General features: G+C 53.6%; 7 protein-coding genes across 7 annotated transcripts; 6 read left to right on the top strand and 1 right to left on the bottom strand.

Moving 5' to 3' along the window:
- Positions 1–1210: 1210 nt before the first annotated feature.
- Positions 1211–2900, top strand: SIDA2 (L-ornithine N(5)-monooxygenase; the record flags this gene model as incomplete). Its single annotated transcript, XM_049362729.1, has 3 exons — positions 1211–2130; positions 2177–2723; positions 2778–2900. 3 exons carry the CDS (start codon positions 1211–1213, stop codon positions 2898–2900), a joined length of 1590 nt encoding a protein of 529 aa, XP_049225321.1.
- An 886-nt stretch (positions 2901–3786) lies between these two features.
- J4E78_002078 (uncharacterized protein) lies at positions 3787–6710 on the top strand (the record flags this gene model as incomplete). The annotated part of the gene is made up of 6 exons (XM_049362728.1): positions 3787–4285; positions 4351–4628; positions 4678–5037; positions 5085–5344; positions 5393–5871; positions 5920–6710. The coding sequence occupies 6 exons, from the start codon at positions 3787–3789 to the stop codon at positions 6708–6710; spliced, it is 2667 nt and encodes an 888-aa protein (XP_049225320.1).
- Positions 6711–7606: 896 nt separating this feature from the next.
- NIP1 (Translation initiation factor 3 subunit c) lies at positions 7607–10350 on the top strand (the record flags this gene model as incomplete). Its single annotated transcript, XM_049362727.1, has 4 exons — positions 7607–7934; positions 8019–8631; positions 8680–9052; positions 9097–10350. 4 exons carry the CDS (start codon positions 7607–7609, stop codon positions 10348–10350), a joined length of 2568 nt encoding a protein of 855 aa, XP_049225319.1.
- A 1613-nt stretch (positions 10351–11963) lies between these two features.
- J4E78_002076 (uncharacterized protein) lies at positions 11964–13138 on the top strand (the record flags this gene model as incomplete). The annotated part of the gene is made up of 4 exons (XM_049362726.1): positions 11964–12077; positions 12173–12215; positions 12263–13034; positions 13084–13138. The coding sequence occupies 4 exons, from the start codon at positions 11964–11966 to the stop codon at positions 13136–13138; spliced, it is 984 nt and encodes a 327-aa protein (XP_049225318.1).
- Positions 13139–13658: 520 nt separating this feature from the next.
- Positions 13659–15807, bottom strand: J4E78_002075 (uncharacterized protein; the record flags this gene model as incomplete). Its single annotated transcript, XM_049362725.1, has 6 exons — positions 13659–14255; positions 14318–14554; positions 14626–14843; positions 14907–15004; positions 15059–15346; positions 15575–15807. 6 exons carry the CDS (start codon positions 15805–15807, stop codon positions 13659–13661), a joined length of 1671 nt encoding a protein of 556 aa, XP_049225317.1.
- Positions 15808–17578: 1771 nt separating this feature from the next.
- J4E78_002074 (uncharacterized protein) lies at positions 17579–18224 on the top strand (the record flags this gene model as incomplete). Its single annotated transcript, XM_049362724.1, has 2 exons — positions 17579–17582; positions 17662–18224. 2 exons carry the CDS (start codon positions 17579–17581, stop codon positions 18222–18224), a joined length of 567 nt encoding a protein of 188 aa, XP_049225316.1.
- A 1105-nt stretch (positions 18225–19329) lies between these two features.
- On the top strand, positions 19330–20373 carry J4E78_002073 (uncharacterized protein; the record flags this gene model as incomplete). Its single annotated transcript, XM_049362723.1, has 1 exon — positions 19330–20373. One exon carries the CDS (start codon positions 19330–19332, stop codon positions 20371–20373), a length of 1044 nt encoding a protein of 347 aa, XP_049225315.1.
- Positions 20374–21521: the final 1148 nt, after the last annotated feature.

Raw genomic sequence — 21521 nt, 5'->3', positions numbered from 1 at the left:
CTAGGATGGAACATCGACGAATGCATTTATCCAAATGAGCGCACTGCTCCGAAGACTGGCCGGTGCAATCTTTTCATTTCACAGCTATTCACAAAGTCAACGCTTGTGCTCTGCGCATGTCCTGTTTCTCTTACCGCATATTGCTCTCAGCGATGCGAGGGCGATTTGACGAGCGGAAGATGGCGTCTTCGAGCGCCTCGTTCGTCATCAGCTTGCTTCACTATGCGCTAGCACGACGTGCTTCTGGACCTTGGAATGATCGGCGGCTGCGGCGTGCTAACCGAGCCTAGTAGCAACGCCGGAACATGCAGTTGATGGTGGTGTCGTTGGGCGTGCACCAGTAAGACCGAGGCCGCTCCGAACTCGCAAGAAATCTCTTCATCTAATCTGATCGATTGATTCATTTCCATCTGATAACTTTTACTCCGCCAAGCGCGCATGTTACCCACGACCCCACGGAGACTATACTCGATCGCGTCGCTCGAAGCGACTACAGGACAAGTGCTGCGGGGCACGTCTGAAAATTTTGCCTCCGTCATATGCTTTACCAGTGCCGAAAAAGCTGTTGCTCGACGGGCTGTGCTCCGTCATCTTATCAGATGGCGCGTCCGAAGATCAGTGACATGGGGGTTGTGCTGCCATCACCTGCTTAGCGAACCACACATGGTGACACTAGGTTGGAACGGACCGTCAGGGTCTGCTCTTACGAAGTGACATCGGACCATTCTCTGACGAGCATCGCGGCCGCTGCCGATCGACATGGATGGGCTACACGCAAGAACGGATCCTGGGCACGGCCATGGTCAAGGTACAACTCATGGCCACCGTCGTGGACCTTCTCCCATAACCTGACGACGGTAGCTACGTTGACCATCCAGCGTCTTGTAACCTTACAATTGAGCGATCAAATAGGTACGTTGCTGTCATCAGTCTTTTCGTCTTGTTCATCTGCGTCAAGTGTAGACGTCATTGTTTATCACATGAATCCGCTGACTGTCGGCTTTCCACTTACAGCTCCGCGACTCAAGCTTCTTGACGCCTGATTGCCCAGTTCTAAAAGAACCCAATTTGAAGCGTTGGTGACAGTTGTCAGTGTACGTAGTCCCGCCAACAGTTGCGCACAGCGCGACACGAACTCGCGTAATGTGTGCCAGCAATACTAACAGAAGAAGGGTACCTCGTAGTGACAACCCGGGAATATATCGCAGATATGAGTCCTCACGCCGAAATGTCGTCGAGCACGTCCGAAGGGCCAGCCCCAGCCGTTCAACGAGCTTTCAACGGTTTCCTGACCGAGAACCTCAATGAAAGCCATCTCCCCACGATTGAAAACCGTTCACACCTCCGATACACTGCAGAAGATGAACTGCACGACCTTATATGTGTCGGTTTCGGTCCAGCGTCACTAGCCATTGGTGTGGCTCTGCATGATGCTCTGGATGGGACTGATCCTTCCCTGGTGGATGTTGCGGGCCTACAAAGCAGACCACCGAAAGTCGCGTTTCTCGAGAAGCAGTCGCAATTCGCGTGGCACGCTGGCATGCTTCTACCGGGTGCGAAGATGCAAATCACATTCATGAAGGACATGGCCACTATGCGAAACCCGAGAAGTGAATTCACCTTCATCAACTATCTGCACCAGAAGGACCGCTTAGTCGAGTTCGCAAACCTGAACACCTTCCTACCAGCCCGTGTGGAGTACGAGGACTACATGAAGTGGTGCGCTAGCTGGTTCGAAGAGGTGGTAGCATACAGCCAAGAAGTCATCAAGGTCATGCCCGAGAAGTCGCCAAATGGCGAGATAACCACATTCACCGTCGTCTCTCGCAACACCCTGACAGGACGCATCGAGTCGCGGAGAACCAAGCATGTCGTCATCGCTGCGGGTGGACGGCCAAATATTCCTGCGCCATTCCCGACAAACCATCCCAAGGTTGTCCACTCGTCGAAGTTTTCATACATCTCGAAGGAGATCTTGAAGGATCACAGCGCGCCTTACAGTGTGGCAGTAGTCGGAAACGGCCAGAGTGCCGCTGAGATCTTCGACTTCCTACACGCAAACTACCCCAACTCGCGAACACGAATGCTGATCAAGGGAGGAGCCCTGCGACCAAGCGACGACTCACCATTGTAAGTGAGAGATGACTGTTGCCGGACTGCCTCGCTAATATACCAGTGTCAACGAAATCTTCAACCCGTCGCGAACAGACTGCACATACGCACGCGCCCCTAAGCTTCGCGCAACTACGCTGCTCGAAGACAAGGGCACGAACTACGGCGTCGTCCGCCTTCCGCTTCTCGAACACATCTACGAGACCCTTTACCTACAGCGCATCCGTCATGGGAACTCGCCCGCCGAGGAAGAGAACTGGCCGCACAGGATAATGCCATACCGTCGCGTCATCGATGTGACCGACTCCCCAGTTCGGCCGGGTGGTGTACGCCTTCAGGTACAAGACACCAGTCCATTATACTTCTCGGAGTGTGCGGGTGCCCAGGAAAGGCAGGAGACATTGGATGTCGATGCCGTCTTTGTAGCGACAGGATACCACAGGGACCTGCACGAGACGCTGCTCAAGGACGCAAGGCACCTCATGCCTGGTGGAGAGCTAGAGGGTGCCAAGTGGCAGGTGCAGAGGGACTACAAGATCAACTTCACCGAGAAGAGTGTTGGTGACGATGCCGGTGTTTGGCTGCAGGGCTGCTGTGAGACTACGCACGGTGTAAGTATTCCCTGGGCATGTTGCGAAGAGGAAGACCTGCTAATCATGTGACAGTTGAGCGATACCCTTCTTTCGGTGCTTGCGACGCGTGGAGGTGAGATGGTGAGGAGCATCTTTGAGAGGCCTGCCACGTGGGACAACGGCGACGTGTTGGGCGGGTATGAGATGCGCGAGTAATGGATGGTTCGTCGGTGGATTCCATGTAACTAGGCACACTCCTCTTCCAGCTGCACATACTACTATGACGTCTTTGGTCACGCCAGCTTTTCGCCCAGCCATGTCCAATTTCGTTTGTCGTTCCAATGCACATGTCGCTTGCACTTGCTGCGGTCCGCGGCGGGTGTGGTGAGGGAAAAAAGCAACGCTTATTTGAATTTGATATCGGTGCCTAGGGCATCCAGGGTCGCGCCTGCCTGTTTGAGGACCCTGAAGAAGGAGGCAGCCCAAAGAAGCTGCAGTCGACACAACGTGAAGCTGCGCGGCGACCGTCGTGTGCCTGCTGTATGCGTGATAATAATGAACAAACGGGCAGAGAAAGGCAGCTGCAGCCCGCACAGTGAATGACGGCAGTCACCCCACGATGATGGGCGCGAGGAGGCTGGCCGCTTTGGTCGCTAGCGCAACCAAGGAAAGAGCCCAATTCCATGGATGTTGCAATGGCGCCGACATCAGCGCTACGCTGACCTTGAAGCCATCCTTTCCCTCTGCCTGTGCATATTCTCCTCTGCGCTTCCCGTCCGCGCATTTCTTCCCTGCGGCTGCTCCAGGCCCTGCTGCGACAGCGTACAGCCGCTGACCACGTAACACCACCCCGCAACCGCCAAACGCTCCAAGCCCGTCACCCCGAGTCCCGTACGGCCACAACAAGCGCGCTCCCCTCGAGCCCACGCCTCTTGCACCCACGACTCCAGCGCTGCGCCGCAGTCACCGTCCGCCGTAGCTCGATCCTCTCCATCAGTGGGCGCGTATCCTCGGCATGCAACACCGGCAGTGAGGACTGATTGGCGTCTCTATCCGCGACACCGTCGCTCTACACCCTTAGCCCTCGCTGCTCCCGGTTGCCATGGAACCGCAGTGGACTGCCTACTCGGAGGCACCGGGTAATCGCTACTCGCACAGCATGGCCCCGTCTCCGCACGCCTCGCGGGACGCCAGCGTGTCTTCGCAGGTCAAGCCGGACCCCTACGCAACGCCGTCACGACAGAATTCAATGCCTTTGCAATCGCCTGGCGGCACTGCTAGCCGAGGCCCCGAGTACAACGACGGCGATGGCGATGTTCCCATGGAGGACGCATACAAGCCGCGGCTGAACATGGCGCGCCCTACGCAACAGCAGAGGCAATCGCAGCAGTTCCTCCAGCAAGAGGAGAGTGCCGCCGCCCGCAGATACTCGCCCATGAACCTTTCACCTACCTCGCCCTACTCGGGCGGTGCGCAGCAGGGCGGACAGAACTACACCAGCTTTACCCCTCAGGCCCAAGCGCAGACGCAAGCCAGCCGGCAGAGCCCGACGCGCAACAATCCCTATATGTCGCCGCCCAACAACTACTATTCTCCGCCATGTAGGTTCAGCCTGTGCTTGCATGTTCACATGCCTTGGCCCCCAGTACTGACAGTCTCGCTTTAGCCTCCCGACCGCATGCCCCTCAACTGCCGCCTCTACAGTCCAACATGAGCCCCGAGAGTTTCTACCCGCAATCTGCGACGGCGCAATTGAACGCGGTATACAACAGAGACGCTCGATCGCCGCGCGCCTCCTCCAGCTCAAACCCCCCACAGCTGCCTCCGCCAGGCCGAGGGCCAGTACCAAAATTCGAAAAGTGTGTCAACACTGCTGATTTGCAACCTAAGATCAATGCCCAGCCGCCCTTTCGTCGCGCAAATCCTGAGGGCGGCTTTATTAGCGTAAGTCGAACAGTGTGGGCGACAGCTTCCATACTAACAGAACGTCTAGCCCCTACAAGCGCTCACTGCCCACCTGCCCATGACCTACAAGCTGTGCAACGGCGGCTTCAACTACCAATCGTCGCGCAACCCTCGCCGAGTCCTCACGAAGCCGAGCAAGGGCGTCAAGAACGACGGATACGACAACGAGGATAGCGATTACATACTCTACGTAAACGACATTCTTGGGTCAGAGGAATCAGGGCACAAGAACCGCTATCTGATTCTAGATGTGCTAGGTCAGGGTACCTTTGGGCAGGTCGTCAAGTGCCAGAACTTGAAGACACAGGAGGTTGTTGCGGTCAAGGTTATCAAGAACCGGACAGCATACTTCAACCAGAGTATGATGGAAGTGTCGGTGCTTGATTTGGTCAGTATTCACCTACAAAGACGCAGGACGGCTCTAACACGGCGCAGTTGAACAAGCAAATGGACAAGAACGATGATCATCACCTTCTGCGGCTGAAAGACACCTTCATCCACAGGCAACATCTGTGTCTGGTCTTCGAGTTGCTCAGCGTCAACTTGTACGAGCTGATCAAACAAAATCAGTTCCGTGGACTGTCCACAACCCTGGTGCGCGTGTTCGCACAGCAGCTGATCAATGGTCTCGCATTGCTTGGAAAGGCAAAGCTGATACATTGCGACTTGAAGCCCGAGAACATCCTGTTGAAGAAGTACGTAACATGTCTGACATTTGCGCGCGTCCACTGACCTGTTGCTAGCCTCGAGAGCCCAATCATCAAAATCATCGATTTCGGTTCCGCATGCGACGAACGCCAGACCGTGTACACGTACATCCAATCGCGATTCTACCGATCACCCGAAGTTCTGCTTGGTCTGCCGTATTCAGCAGCGATCGACATGTGGTCATTGGGTTGCATTGTTGTCGAGTTATTCCTCGGTCTGCCTCTGTTCCCAGGCTCGTCTGAGTACAACCAAGTGTCAAGGATAACGGAGATGCTGGGGCTACCACCGCATTGGATGCTCGAAATGGGCAAGCAATCAGGAGAGTTCTACGAGAAGTCGCAGGATGAGTATGGTCGCAAGCAATATCGGCTGAAGTCAATGGAGCAGTACTCACGGGAACATGGCACGAAGGAGCAGCCCAGCAAGAAGTACTTCTCTGCCACAACCCTGCCCGACATAATTAAGAATTATCCCATGCCGCGGAAGAACATGAAGCCAAACGAGATCGAGCGAGGTAAGCAGGCCAACAGACTGTGTCACCTTCACGGCTAACATCTCATAGAAATGGCCAACCGAGCGGCCTTTATCGACTTTGCACAGGGACTGCTGAATCTCAACCCACTAGAACGTTGGACCCCTGCGCAGGCCAAGTTACATCCGTTCATAACCCAGGCCAAGTTCACTGGTCCATTCGTACCTCCCATGACTCTAAAGTCTGGCTCAAGCAGGTCGCCTGCCCCCGGTGTTCAGGAACAGCAACGATACGAGGGCATGAGCAGACAGCGACAGCAGCAGCAACAACAGGCCGTCGCGCAACAGCAACAAGCGCAAGCAGCCCAGCATGCTGCGTATGCGAACATGCAGATGAACCAATATGCCGCTGCACAAAGCCCGCAGGCTCAGCAAAACCCCTACAACATGTACGGCCCGAACCACCAGGGCGCTCCTCCACCATATCCTGCACAGACAGCACAATACGGTCAGCCGATGAATATGATGCAGCCACAACAGCCACGGCAATACAACCAGCCCCAGAACCTGTATGCCCAAGCTACTACCCGCGCTGGGCGGCAGCGAGCAACGACGATGGATCAACAGCAGTCGGGACAATCCGGTATCCCCCCTGCCCTTCAGAGGGTCATGAGCCACCTCGATCCCAACGCGCCTGTTCGTCTGCAACCATCACCGGCATACTACCCACCGCCACCTGATGGTGCCCCTGAAAGCGCGAGCAGCGCCGCCAGGAGAAGGGGGTCAAGGGCAGGCAATTCAAACCGCAACCAGAACTTTGTGCGAAACTTGGAAGACCGGACGCTTGAAGAAGGTTTTATGGGTCAGAATCATTGGCAGTGACGGGATGGCTTCGACGAGTAGTTCTCATATTACGAAAACAACCCTCTGCACCACGTAGAGTTGCGACGGTGGATGAGTCGCGGCGTTCTGAGTTCTCCTTGATGCACGTTTCCCTCGGAGTGCTTCCGTCAGTATCGTTGCCCAAGACTGAGATAGGGAACATGTCGCTATCGACAGGTGGAGCAGGACTCGGATGACCGCGCAGGCCGCACATGTTCCCCACGATCTGCTCAAATTGTACCACGCTCTGACGATGCACAGCGCCCTCAACTGGCTTCTGACAGGCTCTCTGCTGGGCCAGATTGATGACTCACGGCCTGCACTGGGAGTCACTGAACGAGAGAAGCTGGGTCTTGATTGAATGGTACACAACGGGGCGGACCAGATGCATGTTCAACAGCTTGGCTGGGGTCGCTAGATGTCGAGCCATGACTCGAACGTCCTCAGCAGTCGGGGAAGCGGTGGATGGCAGCACATGTACTTTTATTAGCATTCTCATAAACCTGTTTGGCTGTGTCCATGGCCACAAAAGCATGTGAGTATACTTTCAGCTGCGATGCTCGTGATGGGGTTGGAGGATGAATGAGCTCGGTGTAGGCTGACTGTGCTATTGAATGACTAGTAGTGAACGCAAGTAATGAATGTCGAATACCAACGCTTTAGACGTGGTGCAAACTTCAGCGGTTAGAGTGACTGCCCTAGCGGATGGTGGTGAAGGCGTTCGCGTCTGCTTAGGGTTAGGCGCGGGGCACACAGTCATGGCTTGGCGCTGGCTCGAAATTCGGCTCCGGAAAGTTCAACCAAGGCGGCAGTGACTCTGGTCAACCCACACGGCGCCCGCCACACATATTACCCTCGACCCCTCCGGCAAATCCCTACTCTCGAGCACTGCAACCATGGCGTCGCGATTCTTTGCCGCCAGCGACAGCTCCTCGGACGAGTCCAGCGAGGAGGAGCTCTACTCCAACGACGAGGAGTCTGAGCAGGAAGACAGCGACAAGGACTCGGACGAGGAATCCGATGACGACGACTCGTCTGACTCTGGATCCGAAACCGGAGCCAACCGCTTCTTGAAGGACGCCTCGAGCGACAGCGACAGCGACGACGAGGATGTGAACAAGGTGCTGAAGAGTGCCAAGGACAAGCGCTTCGACGAGCTCGAGGCGACCATCCGGCTCATTGAGAACGCGCAGAAAATCAACGACTGGGCTGTCATTTCCGAGCGTACGTCCAATTCCGAAGTGGCTCTGGGGGTAGCATAGAACATGGTGGCGGGGTACACAAACAGTGCTGACATGCGTTATACAGAGTTCGACAAGCTCATCCGCCAGGTGCCTACTCTGACCAAGCAGAACGATGGCAAGGTCCCCAAGCTGTACATCCAGGCCGTTGCCGACCTCGAGACGGTTGTCCTTGAGACCCACGAGAAGCAGAAGGTCACTCCCAAGAAGATGAACGCTGTCAACGGCCGCGGTTTCAACGCTGTCCGCCAGAAGATCAAGAAGCACAACCGCGACTTTGAGAAGGACATCAACGCCTACCGGGAGAACAAGGAGGACTTCATGCGCGAGGAGGAGGAAGTCGTTCAAGCACCGAAGGAAAAGAAGAAGAAGAACAAGATCCCTCAACTCGGCACCGAGGTCGTTGAGGAGGCCACTGACGACGGCTTCATCACAGTCGGAGCTGGTGGCAAGGCTGTCCTGTACACGGCTGAGGGTATTCTCAAGCACTTGCGCGCCATTGTCGAGCAGCGTGGTCGCAAGAACTCGGACAAGCTGGAGCACATCCGGACACTGGAGAAGTTGTTCGACGTCGCCGTCAACGACTACCAAAAGGTCCGCGTTCTTTTGACGCTCATCTCGACGCGCTTCGATTTGACGTCTGGTACTGCCAGCCACATGCACCAAGATCAGTGGAAGCTGTGAGTACCTTTGGCCTGACATGTTCGCCATTTGCTAACACAACGCAGGGCCGACCAGGAATTCGGAAAGCTCCTTGAGATTCTTGAGAACAGCAACGAGATTGTTGTCATCGAGAACGCCGAGGAGTGGGAGGACGACGAGAAGCTGCCCACCATCACACCCGGCGAGATCTTCCGCATCCCAGGAAGCGTCGTCTCTTTCGTTGAGAGGCTCGACGACGAGCTCACCCGCTCGCTGCAGCACATCGACCCACACACTTCCGAGTACATTGAACGGTTGACCGACGAGGCTCTGCTGTACGCTCAGCTGGTGCGCACCCTGGTATACGTTGAGAGCATGAAGAAGAACCCAAGCCTAGAACTTCCACAAGAGCCATTGAACCGCATCGTTATGCGGAGATTGGAACACGTCTACTTCAAGGTAAGAAACATGCCGTTTTCTGCTTTCTATGCTAACGTCCATAGCCCTCCCAAGTTATCACTATCCTCGAGAACAACGTCTGGAAGGCCATCCCAGAGAGCCTTGACTCCGAGATCACCCCCCGCGCCATCTCCAACGACACCGCCTCCCTCGTACAAACTCTTTGCACATACCTCTTCCAGAACAGTGAGGGCATCATCCGCGCTCGCGCCATGTTGTGCCAGATCTACTTCCTGTCTCTGCACGACCAGTACTACAAGGCTCGCGACATGATGCTCATGTCGCATTTGCAAGAGACCATTAGCAACTTTGACGTCAACACACAGATTCTCTTCAACCGCGCGCTGGTCCAAGTCGGTCTCTGCGCGTTCCGTGCCGGTCTCGTCTACGAGGCACAAACCTCGCTGCAGGAGATCTGCGGTAGCAACAGGCAGAAGGAGCTGCTCGCACAAGGTCTGCAAATGCAGCGATACTCCCAGATCTCGCCCGAGCAAGAGCGTCTTGAGCGTCAACGGCAACTCCCTTTCCACATGCACATCAACCTTGAGCTGCTAGAGTGCGTCTACCTGACCTGCTCCATGTTGCTCGAGATTCCTCTTCTCGCACAGCTTGGCTCCTCGCCAGACCTGAGGAAGCGAGTCATCAGTAAGACCTACCGCCGTCTCTTAGAGTACCATGAGCGCCAGATCTTCACTGGTCCTCCTGAGAACACCCGCGATCACGTCATGCAGGCGTCCAAGGCACTGTCCGCTGGTGAATGGAAGAAGGCAGCTGAGTTCATCAACTCGATCAAGATCTGGGAGCTCATGGCCGACTCGGAGAAGATCAAGGAGATGCTTTCCTCGCAAATCCAGGAAGAGGGTCTCCGGACATATCTCTTCACATACGCACCTTTCTACGACACTCTGTCCATCACCACACTGGCGGGTATGTTCGAGCTGTCGGAGCGCAAGGTCTCCGCAGTCGTCTCCAAGATGATTTCACACGAGGAGCTCGCTGCCGCTCTCGACCAAGTCAACTCCGCCATCATCTTCAGGAAGGGTGTTGAGCTGTCAAGACTACAGACCCTCGCGCTCAGCTTGTCAGACAAGGCATCCGGTCTCATCGAGTCGAACGAGAAGACACTGGAGCAGCGCACACAAGGAACCGCCAACGCCTTTGAGAGGCAAGGTGGACGTGGCGGTCGTGGTGGCCGAGGAGGCGGCCGTGGTGGTGGTGGTCGCGGCGGAGGTGGACCACGGGGCGGAAGGAATCAACAGTTCACTGGCGGTGCTTTGGGACGTGCGATCCAGGCTTAGACGTAGATACCTCGTCTTCTAGGAGGCAACGTAGGGTCATGGGCGGCGAATACGGTTTTGTCGGACTACACCTTTGGTAGCTCCGTGGTAATGCGAATGCTTTTCAGCTAGATCATGAGAGCGAATGCAGGAATGAAAAGTACGCAAAAAGTACATTATGTTCGTGCCGTACGCGTAGTCTTTGACCGCCTTGATGGTTGATGGGTGTGGGAACAAAATGTATATGATTGCAATTCTGACAGTTCCCAACACACTTTGATTTGACTCTGTGTAGCCATCCATTCTTTGAGTTCGTTGGAGTCTCTAAATGTAAGACGATGAAGTGGAAATTTGCCTTGGTACAATTGTGCTCCATCGAGTGTCTTGGGTAGTTTGCTGAAACACACGTCAATCAACATGGCTTTGCATAGCGAACTATATATTTTGGAGGGAGTAGAGTGAGGGCGTGAATGTGATAAGGAGTCTTTCGTATCTTCTGCGAAAGTGTTCAGGAGCACATGAACGATATGTCAACTTACGGGCTCCACGTGCTGTATAGATCTTAGCACGTATAACTTGAGTTCAAAAGCAGCTAATGAATAACCCTACACGCTGCTTCTTGCGTCTCTGGATCAAGTAGATGCGGTAAAGGTAGGATCGTTGAGCAGCAACATTCGCCTGTCTCTTTGGGCGGTATATCTTGCGAGCAAAAATTGTCTAATCAACTAAAAAGAAAACAGAGCTGGACATACCCAGACACTCGGATAGAGGATTCTACACGCGAGTCGTCTGCGGGGGCAAAAAGGGATGGACGGGCGGGTGATCTACCAATTCTGTTAGCAACTGTGCTCGAACTCGTTCAATTCACTGTCTTACCGAAACCCGGACCTTCCGCAATTGTTTTCAGGTCTCCTGCACTAGGACTAGCGCGAAATTCCTTGCAAAGCGGACCTTTTTATAGGTCAGTTTAAGGCATATAAGAGTGTAGAGGGTGGTTACTAACGCTCTACCACTGAGCCACACGCCCTGGAGTCTTGAAGACTGGTGTTGATGGAGATTTGTGGAATCAGAGCGTATTGATTGTTGGGTGAAGGCGGGGATGAGCCCCTCACCGTACGATAAACCAACCAAACGAACAACTCCTCTTCTAACCGGTAGCCCAAAGGTGGGGCTGTTGGAATGTGGAAACCGAATGGTATCCGATTGTTGGCCGAACTATGTTTATATACAGTCGATCTAGTCAATAGAGATCTTGAATGTTGAAGGACGACGCGATAGCACCTTTCAAAAGACATGGAACGATCTATTGCAGATAAAGGAATAGATTTTATATGACTTTAGAAGTTTATATCGCTTCGATCTTGTTAGCCTTTGCTCTCATTCGAATGTAGACCACAGCTCACCTTTTGACTTCTATCCCGTCAAGAGGACATCCCAGGAAACTCTGATGGACAACATAATTGCGCGTAATGTCTACACTGCGAAATTCGTCGTCGTCGTCGTTCCATCACACGTGCCAGGGGAAACGACGGAGTTACCGGCCCGCCAAGACCCTGTCGATCCATCGCAGACACGCGACTTGAGAACACGAGACGAAACCACATGGCAGCCGCAGCCTCCCACATCGGTGAACCATGAAGCTACGAATAGCCTCTGCATGGCACACCCTCGCCGTTCTGCTTCTGCTGTGCGGAGCAGCCCAGGCTTCATTGGGTGACAGACTGCCCGATTTCAAGGACTGTGTTCAGGTACGTGTAGATGGAGTTGCGCTTTGGCTGGAGACATGAGCAAAGAGAATGCGCCTTCACCGACTTGAGACATAAAACTAACTGCTCATCTACAGGTGTGTAAAGAAGCCAATTGCGGTCCAGATGGCACGTCAATACGTATGCCCACCCTAATCACCCTCCTCCACGCCTACTCACACGCGCAGCCTTCCACCGCCGCCTGCTCCTCTGGGACTGTCCCTCAGAATGCGACTACACGTGTCAGCACATCATAACCACCCAACGCCTCGCGCGCGACCCTCCCTACATGCAACCCATCTACCAATTCCACGGCAAATGGCCCTTCTACCGCTTCATGGGCATGCAAGAGCCGTTTAGCGTCATCTTCTCCCTCTTCAACTACCTCGCGCACGACTGGGGCATGTCGCAGCTCCGCGACAAGATTCCTGCGTCGTACCCGCTGCGGAAATACTACCTGTGGTTTGGCTACGTGGGCCTGGCGAGCTGGACGTTCAGCATGATATTCCATACCAGAGACTTTGGGGTCACGGAGAAGCTGGACTACTTCGCTGCGGGCGCGAATGTTCTGTATGGGCTGTACTATGCGCCCATCAGAGTGTTCCGACTCGACAGGAAGGAGCCGAGGAAACAGAGCTTGCTGAGGCTCTGGACGGGACTGTGCATTACGTTGTATACGTTGCATGTCTTGTACCTCTCGCTCTGGTCCTGGGATTACACGTACAACATGGCTGCCAATGTCGCTGTTGGTATCGTGTCCAACCTGCTTTGGAGCGGCTTCAGTTACGTTCAGTATCAGAAGATTGGGAGGACCTGGGCTGTCTGGCCGGGTCTGTGTGTTGCCTGGATCATCTTGGCTATGAGCCTGGAGCTGTTGGACTTCCCGCCCTGGATGGGCATGGTTGATGCGCACAGCCTGTGGCATCTGGGTACGGTGTTGCCGACCGTTTTGTGGTACAAGTGAGTTACAATCTCACGTCAACATGTTTCCAAGGCTAACAGCTTCCAGCTTCCTCATCAGAGACGCTCAGGAAGACATTGCAGGTACGCGCCTCAAGGATTGATGGACGCGCTCGCTTCCTGACGAGACTACCATCCGCCTGCTGTCAATGGCTCCGTCGCTTACCATACTCGTTTCCAGGAAAACTACCTACTGCTGGTTATGGCGCTGGAGCTTGGAAAGACAAGAGCTAGTTTCACTCTTGACAGTCGCATCGAGTGTGTTCAGACAGGCCACAACAATACAAATACCGCGTCCTTCTGTGGGCTCACAGTACTGTGTACATGGATAATGGAAACGACTTGCATAATGGGACGACATTTCCAAAGGGGAAACCCCAGAGACCACGGACGCTCTGTCGTGAAGCTCGTAAAATCATGATATAGAATGTTTGTACCAGCCGGTACCCAGCGCAAACGCCCAGGACTAGCCGTCGCAGTGACTGCGATAATGAAAACCCCAGTAATCTGACATGAAGCGAAAGTCATCAATCCTGCTCTCCCATTCCATACCTATTCATCGGGAATCTGCAAGGGTCCCTGATTCCACTCACCGCCTTCCAATCCTAAGATGTATTAGTATGACTACAGCATTGAATCAGGAGGGAAGCCCAGCATACCTCGCGTGAAAGCCGTAATATCATCGCCTTCCGTCTGATAAAAGACATACAGGCTGTCCCACACCGTCTCCTCCCCACGCTTCTCAGCAAATGCAGTGACAGTGAGATGTGTACCCCCAAGCCCAAGTACTGGGCCGGCGGGATTAGTAATAGCAAACGTCTCGTTTGCGAGGAACGTCGTGTTCTCGGCTTGGTACGTAACGTTGTATCCTCTGATACTTCGATCCGCCATTTGTGCGTAAAAGTATGTTGTGTAGCCCAGCGACGTGATGGGATACACGTCCTGTATGGTGCCCATGGTGGCGTTTTGCCACGAGTTGATGGGATGGGTTTCTGTGGACGTGAGGTTTTCATTCGTGTCTTTCCACCAGAACTCGACGTCGTTGTCCTTGTTGTTCAGCATGGCGTAGGATGTGGAGCCAGCACCCCAGCTGTAGCAGCCGACGCCGCCGTGGCCATTGAAACCAGACCATTTATCGGTCGCGATCCAGGTTTCCTCCGCTTGGCCACTGTACCAAGCATATTGCTGAAACGTCGATTCGTCGATGGCGTACCAGATGTTCTGTTGTAATGATGATGGTGTCAGCGTATCAACTCAAGTAACTCTACAAACATGGAACTTACCATGCCCTTTCGTCCTGTAAATGGGACTGTGTTATTTAGACCAGAAGCGGTGGGGAATTCTGTAAAGTCAGTGTCACCATAGAAGTCACCCTTCCAGCACGCCTGCAGCCCAGTGGTCGGCGAGTCGAATGCTTTGAGGTTGAGGTCGCTGAGTGGTCCGGGCTCCCAGATGTCGGTGACGTTGGTTTGCGTCAGTTGCTTGACTGTGTTGTTCTTGTCAATGTAGAAGATGTGGAACTACTCGTAGTTAGTACATCTACTCGAGAAGAAGACTAAGAAGGGGTCAAAGTCAGTTTCAGAGTACTCACAAATTGGGTTTCATTGATGGCGAACGCGACCGCGGATATGGGCGATGCGTCCTTTGCATCACTGGCCACAGTCTGAGCTTTGGTTCCACCAATCCATTGCCTATCTGTGGTATATTGCATGAATCGGATGTCGCCTGTATGATGCTGGAAGTAGAGCGTGAAGATTCGTCGTTGGCCTTTATTCCACGACTCTCCAGCTAGAGCGATACCAGTGCCGTCTGGGAGGAAGTAGATACAAGGTTAGTGTGCATTTCACATTCACCTTACAGATATGTACTCACTGAATACACCCTTTTTCGACATATACTCGGCGTTGAGAGAACCGCCGATGCATGATTCTGGGTTATCGCGACAGAAAGGATGAACAATGTCCTTATGTCTGCGTTGCGTTAGAATAAGGAGTGCATGAAGAAGTACACTTGTTGAAACTTACGACTCCTTCTTCCTTAGACCCAAACCCAGACCGAGTCCCAAGCCAAGACCGATGAGTGCAAGAACACCGAGACCAATGAGGATGAAGAAAGTGCGCTTCTTCATGCCACATCTTCGATCGTCTTTTGGTGGCACTGGATGGGCAGGTTCATGATAACTCTCATACGAGTCGACATGCTCTTTGAAACCGTAGGGCCGGATGTTTGGAGACGTGATGGTAGTGCCTCCATGCGATGAAGGTGACATTGGTCGGCCTCCATGAGGGTAGTGACTGAACTGGCCGGGCACTCTGCACATTCGTGGATGAAGTCAGTGTGTGTATCACAAGTAGTTAGTACAGGGCACATACACTTGAGGTCCGGAGAAGTCTGGAGTAGGCGTGCCTATTGGGTCGAGTGTGCTATACGGAGTCTCTTTCTCTGTCGAATACCTGCTATAGCGTTAGATCATGGGCCAAGAAGCGGCCGTGCGGTGTGACAAATACATTGGAAAAGACAATGGGAGAGATCAGACTTACCCTTCTTTGTATGCCTCGTAGTTCTGCGGCTGTGGAGACTGGTGGTACTCTTGTTCATATGGTAGTGGGGGTGAGACTGCTGGCGAGGTGTTCGAGTTGGGGTAGCGTTGTGAAGAATCATCGACTGGGTATATCTGATTGTGTTCCTGGAAGTGCGAAGGTGGGCTCCACTGGCTATCGGCATAGCTTCGGGGACTGCTCATGTCCTCGCGGTATTCTTCACGTCGATCCATTTTGCCTGATAGAAGGTACTAGGTATGAAGGGTGGATCGGAATCTTGACGGAACAGCGAGTTCACTAGCTTTGAGCCTGCCCGGGTGGGCAAGAGACATGCTCCAAATGCGGCTGCGCCTCTAGAAAATGCAAGAGAAGTGCTGACGGGTAAAGACAGGGTAGCATGCATACCTGAGCGCGCCTGAGTGCTTCTAGGTTTGTGGATCATCCGGACATAGGTTAGGGCATGTCTACCGCACAACAGTAAGCACAGCAGTTAGCAGTTAGCATGTACCTAGTCATGACAAGGACCAATTGGGGTTCGTGAGGCTTGCTGTCAGCACCACCGCATTCAGAGTTCATTCAGCGAACACATTATCATTCGTTGAATGCTAGTTATGGTTCGATCGCGCGCATAGTGATGCCAATGGAGCCGAACATTTGATTCTCTTCAGCCGCTGAATGTCTACCGTAAGCACTCCATAGCCCCAAAGATTCAACAAGAAAACAGTTGTACAGTACTGCTCTCACGACAGACCTGTATCGCAAGATATATGCGTCCGTCTGCTTCGATTGCGAGAATATAACCTTCTCGTCGGAGATGCAGCTTTGTGGCTTTCGGTAGCAGCCAAAGTTCAGCCCTGGGCTAGGGTCGGGCTGAAAGCAGAACTAATATTAGGTTCGTGATTTGCTGGGTCCAGTCATGCTCAATACCATCTCGCTTGCCCCGGAAAAGCCGAGAGTATGTCAGCTGGAGGAGACAAAATCGTTCGTTCGTTATACAGGTGTGGTGGGTCAGATGGCGAGGTCTTCCTTTAGATTGCAGCGTCGTGCGGGAGCGTCCGGTAACCCCGCAACTGAACCTCCAGAACCTGGTGTCGCATTTTAGCAGTGGGTAGAGGAGTATGCACTCAACCGATGTGCAACGCTATGAATCTCACCGAGAAAGCCGATATCCGAGGGCTCACTGACTAATCTGAAGGCCGCTGTGACTGGTTGGGTAGGTGTACGTACCCAGATACACAACGTTGCGGCTGTTCGGAAAGTCCGCGCTGCGCGTTCGAACCATATTTCGGGCTGAGCTAATCGTGGTAGGCTTGAGTTCCACGAGGTGTGGTGACTCAATGGTAGACCTGGCTCACCGGTTGGTGCACAACATGTGTGATTTGATCGTCTGGTGGAGAGCCGACCTGGCGATGCTCACCCTGTCAACTTGGATGCTATCAGCAACGTACGACATTATTTGCGCACCAAAGCGGATACAATAAGGAATGTGGGACATAAGAGCAGGTACAGGATGAGCGAGGCTCCAACAGTACGCTATGTCTCTATCCGGATGTTTTTCTGTAGCCTCGTTAAGGGCATCATGTATCCGAGCGTGCTTCTGAAAGTCGCCGACGACTATGAAGCCGGAGACTTATTGCAAGCCAGCGCAAATCCAAAGGGGTGCTCATGGAGCATTCAGTGGAACATGACTTGTATAAAGTACGCTTCGCGAAGCACACAGGAAGGCGCAGCATCACGTTGTGTCGCGAGACCTTTGAGCAATATGTCAGCTCAACACCACGAGAAGGACACAGGGTGAGTTGTACCATCCGCAGACGCTGCAGTAATGCATCAGCTAAAAGCGTGTCAGGCAGGTGTCAGACTGGTTTGAAGAGCGCCCAATAAACAAGGCCAGCCGTCAACAAATTGCTTGTGTAATTGTCGATGGGATCGCTTTTGTAGGCATCGACTGGGCTAAGCCTCCGGGTGGCACAGGAACGGGCAAGGCAGTGCACATGCTGGACTATGCGTGCGGGCCCGGGTTCATGGTAAGTTCTAGCTGTACGAAGTGCATGTGAGACATATACTGACTTCGTACCTCCCTGCAGAGCAAAGTTCGTACACTCGCGTACAATACGCAGGTCCCTCGTTGATCGTAAATCAGATATTCGGTCCATACGTATCTTCCATACACGCAGTTGATGTATCTCCTGCCATGATTGAGAAGTACATCAACAACATAGACACATTCGGCCTTACACGCGAAAAGATTGCGGGCACGGTCGGCAACTTGCTGTCAGACCCGATCGAGCCTTCTTCGCTCGACAGCGAAGAGTATAGAGATTTCGACCTCATCACAGTCGGCGCAGCTTTGCACCATTTCCCCTCTGCAAAGGACGCTCTCCGGCTCTTAGGGCAGAGGCTGAAGCCTGGAGGCGTCCTTCTCATTCAGGATCTGTACAGCTACGTTGTAAGCGAAGCTGTGCAAGAGACAGGCAAAGCGAAACATACGCAACAGAAGGAAAGTGACATGGCATCGATGATGCGGGAGGCTGGGTTGGTCGGTTTCCGCTTTGAGGTGCTGCAGGGAAACTTCGAGATTGAGCTACCAAGCGAGGAGGTGGGCCAGATTCAGTGCTTCATGGCGAGGGCTGCGAGGCCGCTGAGCTAGACCTAGGAATGTTTGATACCATAGGCGTTGTTGCAGTAGCTTTGTATGCGAATCACATACCTAGGTAGTCATGTCTTGTCTGGTGATGAAGCTATTCGTGAGTCTGAGGTGGTGTGGCGTATGTGTGGCTGAGGAGCTCAGCGACAGGATGATGCGCTAATCTGCACTAGCGCGAACCAAATGAGTCAGGGGGTCATGACGAAACGCCCGCACCGTCCATTCGATAGTGTCGAGCCCAGCCCACGAAAGCTGACCCTTTCACACCCACACGCCCCTACGCCCCTACCCACACTGAAGACGCGATATTACTCGCGATCGACAGTGAAGCCCAGCAGAGAGCCGCCTCAACAAGTCATTCATAGCAGACGCGTCTGCCCCGCCTTCTTCTTCACAGCAGCCGCCCTCCCCCACATCTGCACCCGACGCCGGCCCAAGTCGACGGCAACCCCCGCGCGACACCTTGCGAAATTTCCACTCCACCCAGCAAAGCGACAGGAATGGATTATATCTGCCCGAGAATCATGGCTTTTTTCTGGTACTCCAATCTCCCCAAGATCGCGAAGTTGGGCGACGACGTCCGCACTGGTCACCGCGTCTGAGCGCGACACTGCCACTCTGAACATCTCTATACACCTATAGCCTCCTGGCGTAGACGTCAGACTTTCAGGGAGAGCGTTACAAGCGGAAACGCAGCGACAGTCGCGCTCACTAGTTGCAACTTGTGACAAAGGACGTCCAACCGATCCGAAACAATCTTCGCCTCCACCCTTCACAGCGCGCGCACAAACATCACGACCGTGCTTGCAGCAGTGAACGAACAGAGGCTCGTCCAAAAGACATCTGCGCAACCGAGAGTTTCCCTGGTACCAGCGGTCACATTCCCCGCAAACGAACCGCTCAACCGTGGTAGTGCTGCACCCGTGACTTTCCTCAGGGACCACCTGGACACGCACTACATCTGTCGGACGAGACTGTGAACACTCCTAGCATACACACCAACAGCAGTCAATCTCCATCGCCCCGCGACACGTCTACGGCACCACAAGTCCGGCTCTCTACCTGCAGGTCACTGACCTGCCCTTACCACGCAACACACGACGCCACCATGGCTTGCACCAAGATACCCGCGAGCGTCATCATGCCGCCCCGCGAGCTGAAGCAGTACAAGCGATGGCAATGTTTGCACACGAATACTAGGCCAGCTGAGCAAGGCTACATCCCCACAGCACGCGAATATGAAGACTTCCACCAGTGGTTGAAACGACAAGACTCTGGATACTTCTCAGACCCATTTGACGACATCTCCGGTCACATTACCCACGGACGTTCTTCGGAAACGTCATTCTCCTTCGAATCGCCAGTCGCATCGATATGTCAGCATCCTATGCACCCTATAGCAGCCGGCCAGCTACAATCACGATGTCCCGTCTGTATCATCGACCTGCACATCAGATACATGAATGTATTGTCAGAGGCTCTCGAAAGCGCAGGCGGTTGCGCGCCATCTTGTACACTCACCAGCTCAGAACACCAACACACCGTTTACCGAGCCTGGTGCAAGGGGAAGATCGGCACACTTAAGGAGCTATCGAGACTTGAGCTCATGGCCGAAGAAGAAGCTTCATGGTCTGCGCAGCATCCAGAGGTCGCGCACGAAGACGTGCGAACCGCAGCGAAGGCCGTGGAGCTATACTGGTCAGAGACTACGGGTTGCTTAGAAAAGCGACCGCGATCGAACAAACAGGCTGCAGTTGTCTTTGCCCCGGACACCGATTTCGAGCCCGGTCGACCCAATCCGTACTTCCATAGGCGATCGCCGCGCTACGAGCCTGGGAAACACACAGTTGTTGAGGAAGGGGAACAAGAAGATGATGTCTCAGAGGATTCGGAAGACTACTCTCACGGAAAGATACATCATGTCGGCTCAACAGACGAGTCAAGCAACATTACTTCGCGGTTTGAGGCAGAGGAGTCACAAGCCGTCCTTGACTCAACCTGCGAGATCGAGGAGGATGATGGAGACAGTGACTGGGAAGATGTTGACTCTGACGAGGACAACTCTGACTGCGAAAGCGAATTCAGTGACAGTGACTGCGCATACTTCGAGATTGAGGAAGAAGCGAGCTTCATCGTCTTTGGCGACGACTGAGCTGATCCACAGCGATCTACCTCATACACTCATCGCTACGCGGCCACCCAAAGACAGCCTCACACGAAGCGATCGCTACGAATCATGTACATATACCCAAGATAAGAAGTAGAGGCACGAAGGACTGTGTCGGGGGGGAGGATAGAGAGGCAAAGCATACAAACAGGTCTCCAACAAAGGCTGGCAGATGTCGCGCGGCGCGGACGTGAAGAGCAGCGGCGGACTTGATAGCATACATGTGAGTGATCGAAAAGACACTCATCTATCGTCAATGACAAAAATTCATTGTTCTGACACGCCTGATCCATCTCTATGACTCTTTTCTCTTCATCCTCAAAGCTTCATTGCAAGTCAATCCCACGCATCCCTTCATCGTGGCGCTGCCCTTCGCGCATCATTGCCAAAAGATACCATGTCCTGGAACTGGCTTCCTAGCTTCTTCAGCTCAGCCTCAATTCAAAAGCACGCCGATGCACTTGGATACGTTTTCCACTCTGAAGGTTACCACGAATCAGCCTACACAGCATGGAAAGGCGCCTTCAGGCATCGTAATACACCTTCCAACGTCTATGATGCCGAGTGGTGCCATAACCTTGAACTTCTCGGTCTAAAGCTTCACACGCTTGACCGACCTGAGGAAGCTTTGAAGCGCCTCAACGAAGCGCTCACCTACAAAGAAAGCACACTCTCCCACGACGATATTAAGGTGTGCGATACCCTTGTCAGGATCGCGAGAGCGCTGGTCGCTCAACACAAGTATGCAGACGCAGGAGCGTCTTTCCGGCGAGCACTGGACGGATACGCACGCTTTCTCCCTGGAGACCATCCCAAGATGTTGCAGATATCCAACGAGTTTGCATACAGTCTGGCTTGTCAAGCCACGCCTGCTGCTGTACAAGAAGCGGAGGAAGTGGCAGAAAGGACGTTGGAAGCGAGGGAAACCCATCTAGACAGGAAACATCAGGAGACGGTGGAGAGTATGTGGACGTTGGGGTTTGCAGTGGAAAAGGCCGGGAGAAGAGCGGATGCGATGCTTTTGTATAAGACGGCGTACGAACAAGGGAGGCGTTTGTTGGGAGAAGAGCATGTTGATGTTGTGGACTATAAAAGTGATCTTGATCGGATGGAGAGGGAGGAAAGAGAGAGAG

Source organism: Alternaria triticimaculans (assembly GCF_023758025.1).
Source record: "Alternaria triticimaculans strain BMP 0046 chromosome Unknown scaffold_2, whole genome shotgun sequence".
NCBI lineage: Eukaryota > Fungi > Ascomycota > Dothideomycetes > Pleosporales > Pleosporaceae > Alternaria > Alternaria triticimaculans.
The sequence above is the reverse complement of the archived record's forward strand: the minus strand, read 5'-3'. Positions and strand labels throughout refer to the sequence as shown.